Genomic DNA, 13561 nt, shown 5'->3' on the forward strand with positions numbered 1-13561 from the left:
TTTAGTCAAGACAGCAGACTATATAAAACTTCCCTTTCCTTAGGAAGTTCATGGAAAAAGCAGTTTTTCAACAGCTATACAACCTCTTGACACTAAATGACTGTTTTGATGTCTTCCAGTCCGGCCAGACCACAGCACTAAAGCTTGAGTTATGGTTCTGCGTCGACACGTACCACACGCTGTAGGCACGGCGTCATTTCGACGCAGAACCATAACTCAAGCTTTAGACCACACGCCGTCACTGACGCCGTCACTGACGCGTACCTCCCGAAAATTGTAACTACGCGTCAAGGCGACGCAGACCACACGCAGACGAGAGGGCTGTGATTGGTTCACTTGGTAGCAACGCATTTCCGGTTTCCGGTTTGAAGCAGTCGTGAACTTTCAGCGCTCTTTTCTTCGTGTATGTGTGATTTTTTTTCTTTTGTTTTTTTCCACAATAGTTGTCCTTATCTCTTTGATTCACTGTGACCGGAAAAAGTCGGATAAACCATTCAGGAAAAGATTGCGAATTAGCGGTCACGGGGGGTACTGCACTGCGGAGAAATGGAGTGACGGAGAAGTCCGAAGGGTTCACGACGGCGTCACGGTGACGGCGTGTGCTCTGCGTTGGTTTGACGCAGAACCGTAATTCAGGCTTAAGACAGCGCTAGTAAAGGCTGTGAACGACATTTACCCCAATACTGATAGTGGCAACTTCTCAGTCTTGGGGGACCCGGGTTCAAGCCCCGGAATGGCAACCAACATGAACCATGTTGCAATTAGGTCTTAACCCTAATTGCTCCATGGTGTGTGTGTCTCAGATGTAAGCCGCTTTGGATTAAAGTGTCTGCTAAATGACAGCAGTAGTAAATCACAACATCTTGATAGACCGGTTGAAGAACTCGGTAGGACTTTTTGGCAAAGCACTTACTGGTTGGATTCCTATCAAAAGGTGTTACAATAACTACTGTATACAGATGACACACAAATCTAAATAACCATCTCACCAGGAGACAATATTCCAATTCAAACATTTATCAAATGCATTGATCAAATCAAATCGAACTTGATTTACATAGCACTTTTCATACATGAGAAACGCAAAGTGCTTTACATAATAAAATCCCGCATCTAGTCATTTTGACACACATCCTGACTTTAATACCCACAAACACACACACACACACACACACACATACACAGTTGTAGATCACATAAGATATCCATATGCTACTAGATTCTTCCTTTTTTTCTTTTATATTTCCAAACATCTACTACACCACATCTGTCTTTTTTTAAGAGTTTAATTTCCCCTAAATGTATTTGAAATGACCGGAAATTAACATCAGAGGGGCTGTTTCTCAAAAGTAAGATTCAGGAATCCTTTGTCAAGCCAGGTGTACATAATGTGTGTACATAATCCAGTTATATATATATATATATATATATATATATATATATATATATATATATATATATATATATATATATATATATATACATACATACATACAAACATACACTACTATACCTACATGTATGTATATACGTACAGTGGGGCAAAAAAGTATTTAGTCAGACACCAGTTGTGCAAGTTTTCCCACTTAAAAAGATGAGAGGCCTGTCATCACAGGTAGGCTATATCTCCAGAAAAAATCAACAACACAGTCACATACTTTGTTATATACCCTTTGTTGGCAATGACAGGGGTCAAACGTTTCCTGTAAGTCTTCACAAGGTTTCCACACCCTGTTGCTGGTATTTTGGCCCATTCCTCCATGCAGATCTCCTCTAGATCCGTGATGTTTTGGGGCTGTCGCTGGGCAACACGACTATAAAACTCCCTCCAAAGATTTTCTGAGGTATTGAGATGCGGTTAGGCTAGGCCACTCCAGGACATTCGCATGCTTCCTAGGAAGCCACTCCTTCTTTGCCCAGCGGTGTGTTTGGTAACATTGCCATGCTGAAAGACCCAACCACGTTTCATCTTCAATGCCCTTGTTGACTCAAAATCTCACGATACATGGCCCCATTGAGAGGCATCGCAGGTCCTTCCTCCCCGCTGCCATAAGACTGTACAACCAGGCCTGCTCTCAGTAGTTTATGGACAATAACACGTGCAATAATAATAATAACAAGATGTGCAATACCATATGTGCAATATCTGTCTGTCTACCTCACACATCATTCATTCTTTCCCTACACGGATCAGTCGTCCTGGTCCCTTTGCAGAAAAACCTCCCCAAAGCATGAAGTTCTGTTTCTACCAAAAAGTTCTATTTTGGTTTCATCTGACCATATAACATTCACCCGATCCTCTTCTCATCATCCTCTCTAGCAAACGGGCCTGGACATGTACTGGCTTCAGCAGGGGGACATGTCTGGCACTGCAGGATCTGAATCCCTGCAGGCGTAGTGTGTTACTGATGGTTCCTTTGTTACTTTGGTCCCAGCTCTCTGCAGGTCATCTCACTAGATCCCCGTGTGGTTCTGGGATCTTTACTCACCGTTCTTGTGATCATTTTTACCCCACGGGGTGAGATCTTGCTTGGAGTCCCAGATGGAGGGAGATTATCAGTGTCTTGTATGTCTTTCATTTTCTCATAATTGCTCCCACAGTTGATTTCTTCACACCAAGCTGCTTTTGTTTCTGACGTCCTTTGACAGCTCTGTGGTCTTGGCCATAGTGGAGTTTGGAGTGTGACTGTTTGAGGTTGTGGACAGGTGTCTTTTATACTGGTAACCAGTTAAAACAGGTGTCTTTTATACTGATAACCAGTTAAAACAGGTGCCATTAATACAGCTAACGAGTGGAGGACAGAGGAGCCTCTTAAAGAATAAGTTACAGGTCTGTGAAAGCCAGAAATTTGGCTTGTTTGTAGGAGACCAAATACCCTAACCCTAACCTAACCCTAACCCTAACCTAACCCTAACCCTAACCCTAACCTAACCTTAACCCCAACCCTAACCTAACCCTAATGGATATAACATCTAAAATAGTGGAGGAAGCAGACAAAGTAATAACTTAAATAGGGAAGGGGGGACCTGATTTACCATTGTTGGTATTTCAGGTCTAACCAAAAATACACACCTTAGTGTATCTGTATTTGATTAATCCCTTAAAATCAAGAGAGTAGTGGGCTTAAACTTTGTGCTTGCGTGCCCGTGCCTGGCTACGGCAATTTTGCTGAGCCACCCTATAATTTTAATTTTTCTAAAACCTAACCCTAACCTAACCTTAACCCCAACCCTAACCTAACCCTAACCCTAACCCTAACCCTAACCTTAACCCCAACCCAAACCTAACCTAACCCTAACCTTAACCCTAACCCTAACCCTAATTTCACCGAAAAAGTAGTTGAACTTGCACAATTGGTGGCTGGCTAAATAGTTTTTTTTGCCCCACTGTACATACTCACTGGTCACTTTATTAGGTACGTCAGGTCTATATAATTACAGTAAGTGTTATGTGTTATGATGCAGGAAACTGGTCTTTCAGTTGTGATGCCATTCACCTGAGGTAACTTCCTACCTGCCCGACCAGTTCAACATGGAGGTGTGGCTTAAGGTGTGCAGCTGTCCTACCCAATATAAACTCCCAAAAAAAAATAATTTACATCAGATACAGTCACAATGGAGGAGGAAGGACAGAGAAGAGGAGCCCTCAAGTAAGTATAACCATCATATAATATATAATATTTTCACACACATTTACATAAAAAACATGTACAAGTATTTATTTTGTTAGGCTTAATTTGAAAGTAATGATGCACATATAAACAATTTCTTAACCTCTTAAATGTGTAAAAAACCTATATGAGAACATTATGAAAAAATGATTGAAGATATGAGGGTTTTTTTTATGGTTATGAACATATTTTAGCCAAAAGTGGTTTACACCTTGAATCTTTAAATTAAATAGATTTAATTTTAATTACTATTGGGATCGATATTAGGATTATTGCTAAAAAACACATTTATTTAGATCAAAAATACCAAATAGCCATTGGAATATTTTTAAAAATATTTTTTTTAAATAATTTTAATTTTAAATTAAATTTTAAATTTCTGTTTTTGCTTTTGGGAGTGGATGTTTAATCAACTTTAATTTGTGGGGAATTTGTCACTGAAAAGTAACTCTGGGAAAAAAAAGACCCATCTTCAACTTTCAAACTCTGCCTTCATTCAGGAGGCCGTGGGACACCTGCCGAGAGGTCCCAGTTATTGAAGATGAACGGACGTCCTGGAAGATGATCAAACTGCTGAGGTTCATCTCCTTGTCTGCAATATTTATCATCGTGTTTGGATTGGCTCTATGTAGCAAGGTCAGTTTTCATGCTTTTAGTGCTTTTTTTAAGTCTCCAATGATCACTCTTTGGTCTCTTCCACTTCTTAATTTCTAAGATTTCAAGAAGTGTTTATGTTCCATACTCCACTACCTGGCCTCTGGACATCGGTCCTGTACATGTTTTAATTGCACATGGCTTGAATTGTAGTATTTATATTTCTATTTTTACAAAATAGCACCCTTTCCAGTCAAAGTCAGACTTCAAGCGTGTCATCATAGCCCAAAGTCTAAGGAAACAATGTTTGACATAGTCAACCCCTGTATTGTTTTTTAAGCTGTTCCTGGAAGCTGTCTATTACAATTGTTCATTTCTGAATTGTTTCGTTTAACACTGGAATTCATCAAGGGCGCATCCTTGAGCCGATTTTGTTAATGCTTGATCTATTTCTTTTGGAAAACATCTTCCACAATTTTCCACCGGTATACTTTATCTTGGTTTCGGAGGTCTCAACACTTTCCTTGTCATCCCATGCGGCTTACAGGATGGCAAAGTTTGCTTAATGACAAAGTTAATTTAAAAGAGAACAAGAATGATGAAGTAATTTTGTCCTTTAACACCCCACAAAGGTAAATAAAGCCACCTTTTAATTTTAATAATTCCAATGTCTTCAAAGTTTTAGCTCCACACCAGGGAAACTTTGTGGTGAAATGTCTTTTTTTCTTGATCAAGTTTAATTAGTTAGATTGCATTTTTACTTGCTACTGGTAAAGGTACTGACCAACCAGTCACTGTGTAAAGATCAGCCAGTGATTTTACGCAAACCTCAAAATGTGTTTTCAATTTTGTATTTTCTAGACATCTTTCCTTCTCCTCATTACCTTGGCCCATGACAGCACAAAGACCATTCCAGCGAAGCAGAAACCTCTCGCACTGCTGTGTATCGGCTGCTGCCTTATTGCACCCACAATCCTTCTGCTATTCAAAAGCACCTGGAAAAGCTGCTATAAAACATCAAAGTTTCCTAGAAAAGCAACCATAGCCCTGGTAAGAAAAGAAAAAAAAGTCGACACTTCTTAACTGCATCTCATCTCTGAGCCAGAATGAAAGCAGAGCATGGCATGTGGCTTTATGCTCTTTTGATTTGTGTTCTCCTTTTTCAGGTTTTGTTTTTTGAGTTTCTGGTGTCTGTGGGTGTAGCAATCCTCACCATTGTGGCGATGCCTCACCTGGATGTTGTGACCAACGTGACGATATTAAATGGTGTAGCTGTCCTCTCTGCGCTCCTGCAAGTAGTCGCACAGTGCACTGCCAAGGAAAGAAACCGCTTCCTGGTGCCTGCCACCCTTGCCTTCATTCTCCTTTTGCTTGGATATTGCCTGTTCCTGGGCTTATACATTACGAAGGACCCTGCGAATATCAAGATGAGCATTTGGATGGGCCTTGCTGTTGGTGGGTCCATCTTGGCATCTTTCAGCTGGTGGGAGAACTACTTCAGATTGATCTGCGAGAATAGCAGTTCCATCTTCCTCAAGGACATGTTCCATGACATCTCAAGGTGTCAGAACATGCTGCACATCCTCTCCAGCCTGCTCAGGATTGCGGTGACCACCTGTGTGCTCGGGGCCTATGTCCCTCTGGCCAAAATGGACTGGGACGTCTTGACTTCCATCCCGGGCCGAGAGGCGAGGATTATAGTCATCATCATCGGAGTCCAGCTGATCTCCTCACCACTCTGTCACTGGTTTTCACTGGTAGCCTGCAAGATGCATGCCATCCGACGATGCTTCGTCGTGCCTTTGTACCTGGCCTCGCTTGCTGTCATGGCTGTGCTCATCATTCCAGTCATTGTTTATTACCAGGATTACAGACTAAGCCTGAACACAACTGAAAACATCAACTTCACAAGTTACTGCAACGTAGAGGTCGCCGGAAGAAATCAAAATCTGAATGGCAGTGTGTTCCCACATCTAGTTTTGGACGTTACACAAACTCTGTGCTTCCTGGACATGTCCAAGATCAGTGACATTGGCATACTGACAGGTAAGACTGCCGTGTTGCAATACATGCAGAAGTCATTATTTAGTGCTATTTTTATCTAAATATAGCAGTAAACACCAAAACGTTTCTCTCATTCAATGGTTCTCCAGGTGAAGCAGTGTCCTGGTGGCTTGGTCTTGTGTTAGCCACAGTCTATATCTTCAACTTCAAAATCTATCGCATCCAAAAGACCCAAGACTTGTTCAGCAGGAGGCTGTATGACGGAGCCTTCATCGAGCAATCCCTGCTCCTCAACACCCGATTCAACATCCAGACCAAAGACAAAAAGAACGGGTAAGTATTTTGCAACTTGTCCTTGTTATTTTTCCGTCAACTCTTCTGGACAGAAGTTGCAGTTGGTGTTTAGTTAAAAGTCAAAAGTAAAAAAAAATACAATTTGTCCTTCTTTTTTTCCCCCTAAAATCTTGATCGATCCAGTTTTAAGGATCCTGAAACAGTGATGGTGTATCTGTGTGCGACCATGTGGCACGAAACCTACGAGGAGATGATGAACATAATTATCTCAATTTTCAGGTAAGTGCTGTTAGCTTGTTTTATAGCACTCCAAGATATAAACAAATGAAAGTATATGAAACTTACAAGTGAAACCACACAACACTAAGTTTAGTAGAAAGAACATATGTTTTTCACGACTGGCAAATAACTTTGTGAAGGCATCTGTCCATACAGCCACTTCAGAGGCGTGTGTCTTTTTCATGATGGATTTCTCCGTCTGATCTCTGTAGACTGGACAAGTTCAGACCAAAGGATGATACGAAGCACGACGATTTCACCTTTGAAACCCACATCTACTTTGATGACGCCTTCGAACCAGTTGAGGGGAGTCATGAACATCACCTCAATGAATACGCAAAGGATCTTGTAAAAATCATGGCAGAAGTTTATTGGTAAGAGCTCTCTTTACTGAAAGTCTGACGCTCAATGTTGATTCCTGGACTGGCAGTGACATCTGTTACAAAAGCAGAGACTCATATTTTGATGGTTCTTCAATTTATTGTCGCTTTACTTTCTGTCATCAGTATCTTCAAGAACGTTGACAAAAAGTTATTCAAAATTCATCAAGATATTCCTGATCAGAATGTCATACGGACACCGTATGGGGGCCGCGTAATCTTCACCATGCCTCACGGGAACGACATCATAGTTCACTTCAAGGATAAAAACCTCATTCGCCACAAGAAGCGATGGTCTCAGGTAGAAAAGACTATAGGATATTATAATGCTTGACTTTTGATAGAAATACATCTCTTGTTGACTGGTCTTTAATATTTTTCAGGTGATGTATCTTTACTTTCTTCTGGGCTGGAAACTCATGACTAAACATTACAAATCCTGGCAGAAGGGCATGGGTAAAAAAGAGGTTGAAGCAAAGATTGAGGTCAGTCATCTGATATTCTTCTTCATGCAAACTATTTTGGATAAACTACCACAGAATACAATGATCGATTTAAGATGTCTGTTTCTACAGAAAGAGAAGCACAACACCTACATCCTGGCTTTAGACGGTGACACCGATTTTCAGCCCACCGCAGTGTTGCTGCTCATAGACCGTCTCAAAATGTATCCTCGAGTTGGGGCAGCATGCGGCAGAATTCACCCCACAGGATCAGGTTAGCATAAAGAAATGGGGATTTGAAACACACATTGCCAGGCTTAGATTGTAATACTTGTGCATTTCCTCTTCAGGTCCTGCAGTGTGGTTCCAGAAGTTTGAGTATGCCGTCAGTCATTGGCTGCAGAAGACAGCCGAGCATGTGTTTGGCTGCGTGCTCTGCAGCCCCGGCTGCTTCAGTCTGTTCAGAGCCGAGGCGCTGATGGACGACAATGTCATGAAGAGATATTCCACCAAGTCGATGGAGGCCAGTCAATACATCCAGTATGACCAAGGTGCTGTCCGTGTTTAGATATTGACACTCTCATTTCACTCCCTGACATTATTCTCTTGGTGTTACTTTCCTTTATTTATTTCAGGTCATTGTGTACTATCTCATATAAACTTGCATTTTTGTGTGACTCAGGTTTGCTGATAGTGTTTAAACTTAATCTTCTCTCCTTCCACATGTGCTCTCTGCAGGTGAGGACCGTTGGTTGTGCACTTTAATGTTGAAGCAGGGATGGCGAGTGGAGTACAATGCAGCATCAGATGCCTACACCAACGCACCTGAGAACTTCAAGGAACTGTACAACCAGGTAAATGCAGAAGCTCAGCAGAGCATTTCCTATTATAGTAGCAGGAATGGAAAATTGATTTGCACCCAATATTTGAATAATTTGCATAACATTTTGTAACATGGCCAACTGCAGTAATTCTTACATTTCAAATGCAGAAATGGCTGTGAATAGGATTGATACCAAACCAGTTTGATGAGTGCGAATAGCTAGGAAGTGAACTGGCATGACCGGTCTGGCTAATCATGTTGGCACAAGCAGTCTTACTTTATTTTCCCTCCACAGCGTAAGCGATGGGGACCGTCGACGATGGCCAACGTGGTGGACTTGCTGGGCTCCACCAACAGTCTTTCCAAGAGGAATAGGTCCATCTCCAAACCATTCATGTTCTACCAGCTATTTGCCATCGTCTCAGCTATTCTGTCACCTGCCACCATCTGCCTCATGATTGCAGGTTTGTCTTGTGTATTTGAGGACAGCTTGTGCACATTTGAAAAGTCAAAGGCAAGTGCATCTCGTCAAATTCCATGTCTTCTGTGTCCTCCAGGCAGTTTGACTTTCGTCTTGGAGATCCCTTCTGCTGGTGCTCTGATCTTAGCTGTGATTCCTCCTGCTATCTACCTGGGTCTCTGTTTTAAGCTCAAGACAGACACTCAGATCACTATTGCCGCTGCCATGAGCATCATGTATGCAATCCTCATGTTGGTGGTGTCCATGTCCATTATTGGTATGTTATGTTTAAACTTTTTGCAGATGTACATTTTGCTACCTTACGTGGGCTTTTGCTGATGACTTAATTTAATCCTACAATCTACGTTTCTTTTTTGTTTTCTACCAGCTTCAATGGTCGAGGACCAAACCATTCTGACACCCAGCAGCATCTTCATCATCATCATGACAATCATCTTCATTACCACTGCAGTAATGCATCCTCAGGAATTTCCTCTAGTATTTTATGGCCTTCTCTACATCATCTGCATCCCCAGCGCCTACCTCCTGCTCACCATGTACTCCATGGTGAACATGAACAACGTCTCTTGGGGCACCAGAGAGACAAAGCCTGCTGCCGAGGATGCCCCGGATGCAGCCATCACCCAGCAAACCAGCAAACAGAAAGGTAGATTACAGACTTTCTTGCCATGTGTAAAGATGATTATTGATATTTATGCTTACTGAACTGAAGCCGTGTTCTACCCTTGCAGCCAAAAGTGCCTGCCAAAAACTCTGCTCATGGGTTAAGTGTTGTAAAAAATCGACATCTGAAGATGAGCAGCTCCGTATAAATCAGGGGAACTTAATCCCAGAGCCCTCAGAGCCTGTACCACAACCCCAGAACACTATTGTGGATGACATCTCGGAGGAAGGCCAAGGGTATTTTACAAATAAACAATAAATAATAAATCAGCAAAATATAATTTAAACCATGACATGATACTGATGTTTTTTTTTATTTCTCTTCCAGGGAAATGGATATGCTTTATGACATTCATGACTTCCATAATCAGTGTAAGTGGAAGAAATAACTTTTAAAATAGCTTTTTTGTTAAACATTTCAACACATAAACATTTGATGTTATCTAATATTTTTTATTCTGCTCTTTAGGTTGGGTAACAGAACTACAGAATATGTCTAATGACATTCGCCTGCAGGAGGGTTTTCTGAGCGAGGTGTGTGTTTTATTTCATTTGACTGAATGGAGCTGTCACACTCACAAAAACTGGGCTGATGAATGATGATTACAAATAATTACAATTAAATGTATGTATGGCCTTACCCTATTCAGTCTAGGTCAGTACTATGGTATGTTGAAGAATAATATAAAATCCAGTTCAGAAGTCCGCTGTGGTGTAGTGAGTTTTATTCAGTAAGCCGGCGGTGAGCAGACCGACACAGATCGTGTCTGGGTCGGTGTGCTGACCACGAATGGTTTGAAATCATGACTTTTATACAGTAAGTTCAAAGCACAAAAGGCAGGAATAAACAAGTCAAGTGAGAGACAAAAAGCAATTTACAGTCAGATGTGATCTGTGGCCAAATGCCGTTATCGGGCATTTGGCATGACTGTCACTAAGTTGTAAATTACCCCATAGGGTGTTCTCGTGATTCAAGTCTGTGGCCAAATGAGTTGGTATTAACATATCAGTCAGTCATGAACTTCGTCATATGGCATTTCCGTGGTTCAAGTCTGTGTTGTAGCGAGTTCAAAGGTGTCGGTTAGGAAGCTGGACTCAGACTCACCCCCCTGTATTTTCCGCACCATAAGGCGCATCATATTATAAGGCACACGGAATATACGGTAAGATAACGTAGTATAGTGACTGGGGTTGAGTTAGCATCAACCCCGGTCAGCAAGTACTGTAAGTCAAACTTTATTAACAAAATAAAAACCAGCTTTCTGAAAACGTGGTTCACTCCCAAAACAAATGTGGAGGGGAACTTTTCCAGTTCATTTCCCATACCTGAATCCGTATGTACAATATCCAACCCGCTCCGTCTCGTCAAAGGCGCCATTATACGAGTCAGCGTCGCTGCTGTTGTCTTGAACGTCTGTGACGATTCCTGCCGGTTTTAGCGCTGTTACTTCGGCGACACTAGCTACAGTAGCTACAATCCCCCTGGCTACAGTAACAGAAATTACCGTAATGATCATATATAAGGCGCACTGCCGTTTTTTGAGAAAATTAAAGGCTTTTAGGTGCGCCTTATAGTGCGGAAAATACGGTAGGCCCCAACATTTGAAAATTGTGCAAACAGAGGCACTTGAGTCTCACATTTGCAACTCACCTGTAGCACATATGGGACCCATATATAAAAGCCGGCTCAGACACTTACTAATGGTTCACCAGCCAAGTTGGTTTATCAGTTCCTGAACTCGGTTTACAGTAACTGTTATCATCAAAACTGTATACAACTTTAGAATTATGTACTACCTCGGATTTTGGGGTATATAAACATGTAAACATTTTATTTTTATTGTTCTGCAGGAAGAAGTAAAATTCTGGAATGACCTGCAGGAAAAATACCTTCAACCTCTGGCAACTGATAAAGAGAAACAAAAAAAGACACAGAGTGACCTGCGTGAGCTGAGAAACAAGGTAAGTGTTACCATCTGAGTCTTGTTCTCCACAGTAAATACGTACGAGTAAGTTCAGATCAAACTCTTACTGCATGTCTTTCCCTCCACAACAGATCAATTTCTCCTTCTTCTTCGTGAACGCCCTGTGGCTGGTGGCAGCCTTCATGTTCCAGGTCTTTGAAGTCTTCGCCATCAAAATTGAAATGGTTGACCTCAACTTAAACAAGAACGGCAAAAACATCCAAATCGAGCCCATGACCCTCATGTTCATCATGGGGTTCGCAATCACAGTTTTAGTCCAGTTCATTGCCATGCTGTACCACAGGTAACCACTTACATCAAATTACCTTTTCTTTACAGGTAGTTCATATTTGTTCAAAAAACAGAGAAATAATCTAAGAAATGTTGTTTTGTGTTTAATCAGAGTGAACACACTCATCCACTATGTTGCTTTTGTGAACACTGAGAGAAAGAAAACACCCCCAAAGACAGACGAAGAGGTATTTGCAATTTCTTTGTTTCAACTTTTATTCTAACTACTTCTTCTGTTGGTTCTCAGTGAGGCAGCATCCATATGCTGTGACAAAAATCCCCACTAACAGATAAAAAAAATTGTTTAAACACTGTCTGACTTTGGACGAAATCCAAGTCTGTAACAATGTCTAACAGAATCAGGCGACATGACTGAAAAACAGATGAATTATTCTTTTAAACTTAAACGAAAGCACATTGTAACAGTTTGCCGTGGGAACCTGCTTTACAAGATTTTTACTGACACATTTAATCAAAATTTAAACTAAATATGTGTTCTCACAGTTTATTGCATCTCCTGAGGCGACAGGATCATTAACTTGACCTTTACCGTCTTGTTTCATAATTCCATCCTGCTGTTTCCTGGTGACATCTTTTTTTGTTTTTGGACTAATATTGATTCAATGTCGTCCTAGGATGAAATCTTCTGCTCAGCAGATTCGAGTTACAGCTCACAGGTCTCCGAAGTGGCTAACTCTGATGTCCTTTATGAAGACAGTGATGACTACAGTGATGATGAGATCTTCAGTAATGCAAATGGAGGGACTTTGGTATGAACACAGATAGTCTCAATAAGCAAAAAAGGATGCTACAACTTTACATTATGTATTGCAAGTTTTACTAAAACTGACCCACTATGAAGTTCTTAGTTTTGCTCTTAGACAAGTGTTATTTATATTTATTTTAGATCAGGCTATATCATAACATTATCACTGTTTATTCTATTTATTGGGGTATGAAGTTTTAATTTACACTGTAAAGCAGCCATGTGCATAATTTTGCTGCTCCTGTATTTAATGCAATGTTTGTTTAATGTGATGACAAGAGGAATGACAGAAGACAAAGTGTGAAGGATGATAGTATAAAAAACAATGTTATACATACAAATGAAGCAATGTCTTGAAATACTGATAAAGGTCAGTCGAAATCTGGTAGTATGCAGACATAACAGCACTTGAATAATGAAAAGTTATGGAAGTATTAACTCTGTTATTTTAGATTTTTTTTAAAAGTGAATTTTTTAATGATTATATGTCAAACGAGAGTCAATTATATTGACATGTAACAAGAAGTTTTATATCACAGATGTATAATGTGTTCATCTTCATGTGAAAACAAATCTTATTGGGCACTTTATTTTTCTTTTGGTGTAACTATTAATTCTACATAATATGCTGTATTTTAATATGTGACATTAAAATAAAGAAATACAAAATAATTTTCAAAGAAAAAGTGAGTTTCTTCACCTGCCACATGAAAAGTGTGAAGTATTGCCTCATAATGATGACACGGATTCTTTTAAAAAAGCATGTGGGGTTTTAACTGCGTTTTGCAAAAAACATAAAATTCAAATATTATGCAGGAAAAATGGACTCAAAAACAATCTGTGGTAATCAACTAGGAATGTGAGTGGGCAGCTGGACCTTCAAATTAGGAGTGGATGACCTTAGGTTA

The 13561-nt window shown here is 40.5% G+C and overlaps 2 protein-coding genes across 2 annotated transcripts; both read left to right on the forward strand.

Annotated features, from left to right (window-relative positions):
• Positions 1 to 3615: 3615 nt before the first annotated feature.
• LOC133460916 (uncharacterized) lies at positions 3616 to 5817 on the forward strand. Its single transcript, XM_061741629.1, has 5 exons — positions 3616 to 3650; positions 4172 to 4307; positions 5127 to 5315; positions 5432 to 5720; positions 5804 to 5817. The coding sequence occupies exons 1-5, from the start codon at positions 3616 to 3618 to the stop codon at positions 5815 to 5817; spliced, it is 663 nt and encodes a 220-aa protein (XP_061597613.1).
• Positions 5818 to 5838: 21 nt separating this feature from the next.
• LOC133460917 (chitin synthase chs-2-like) lies at positions 5839 to 13233 on the forward strand. Its single transcript, XM_061741630.1, has 18 exons — positions 5839 to 6311; positions 6419 to 6602; positions 6747 to 6842; positions 7055 to 7216; positions 7349 to 7523; positions 7606 to 7939; positions 8016 to 8216; positions 8404 to 8519; positions 8784 to 8952; positions 9046 to 9225; positions 9337 to 9615; positions 9701 to 9869; positions 9961 to 10004; positions 10102 to 10166; positions 11484 to 11594; positions 11689 to 11900; positions 12000 to 12075; positions 12523 to 13233. Exons 1-18 carry the CDS (start codon positions 5915 to 5917, stop codon positions 12661 to 12663), a joined length of 3111 nt encoding a protein of 1036 aa, XP_061597614.1. The 5' UTR covers positions 5839 to 5914; the 3' UTR covers positions 12664 to 13233.
• Positions 13234 to 13561: the final 328 nt, after the last annotated feature.

Source organism: Cololabis saira, chromosome 15 (assembly GCF_033807715.1).
Source record: "Cololabis saira isolate AMF1-May2022 chromosome 15, fColSai1.1, whole genome shotgun sequence".
NCBI lineage: Eukaryota > Metazoa > Chordata > Actinopteri > Beloniformes > Belonidae > Cololabis > Cololabis saira.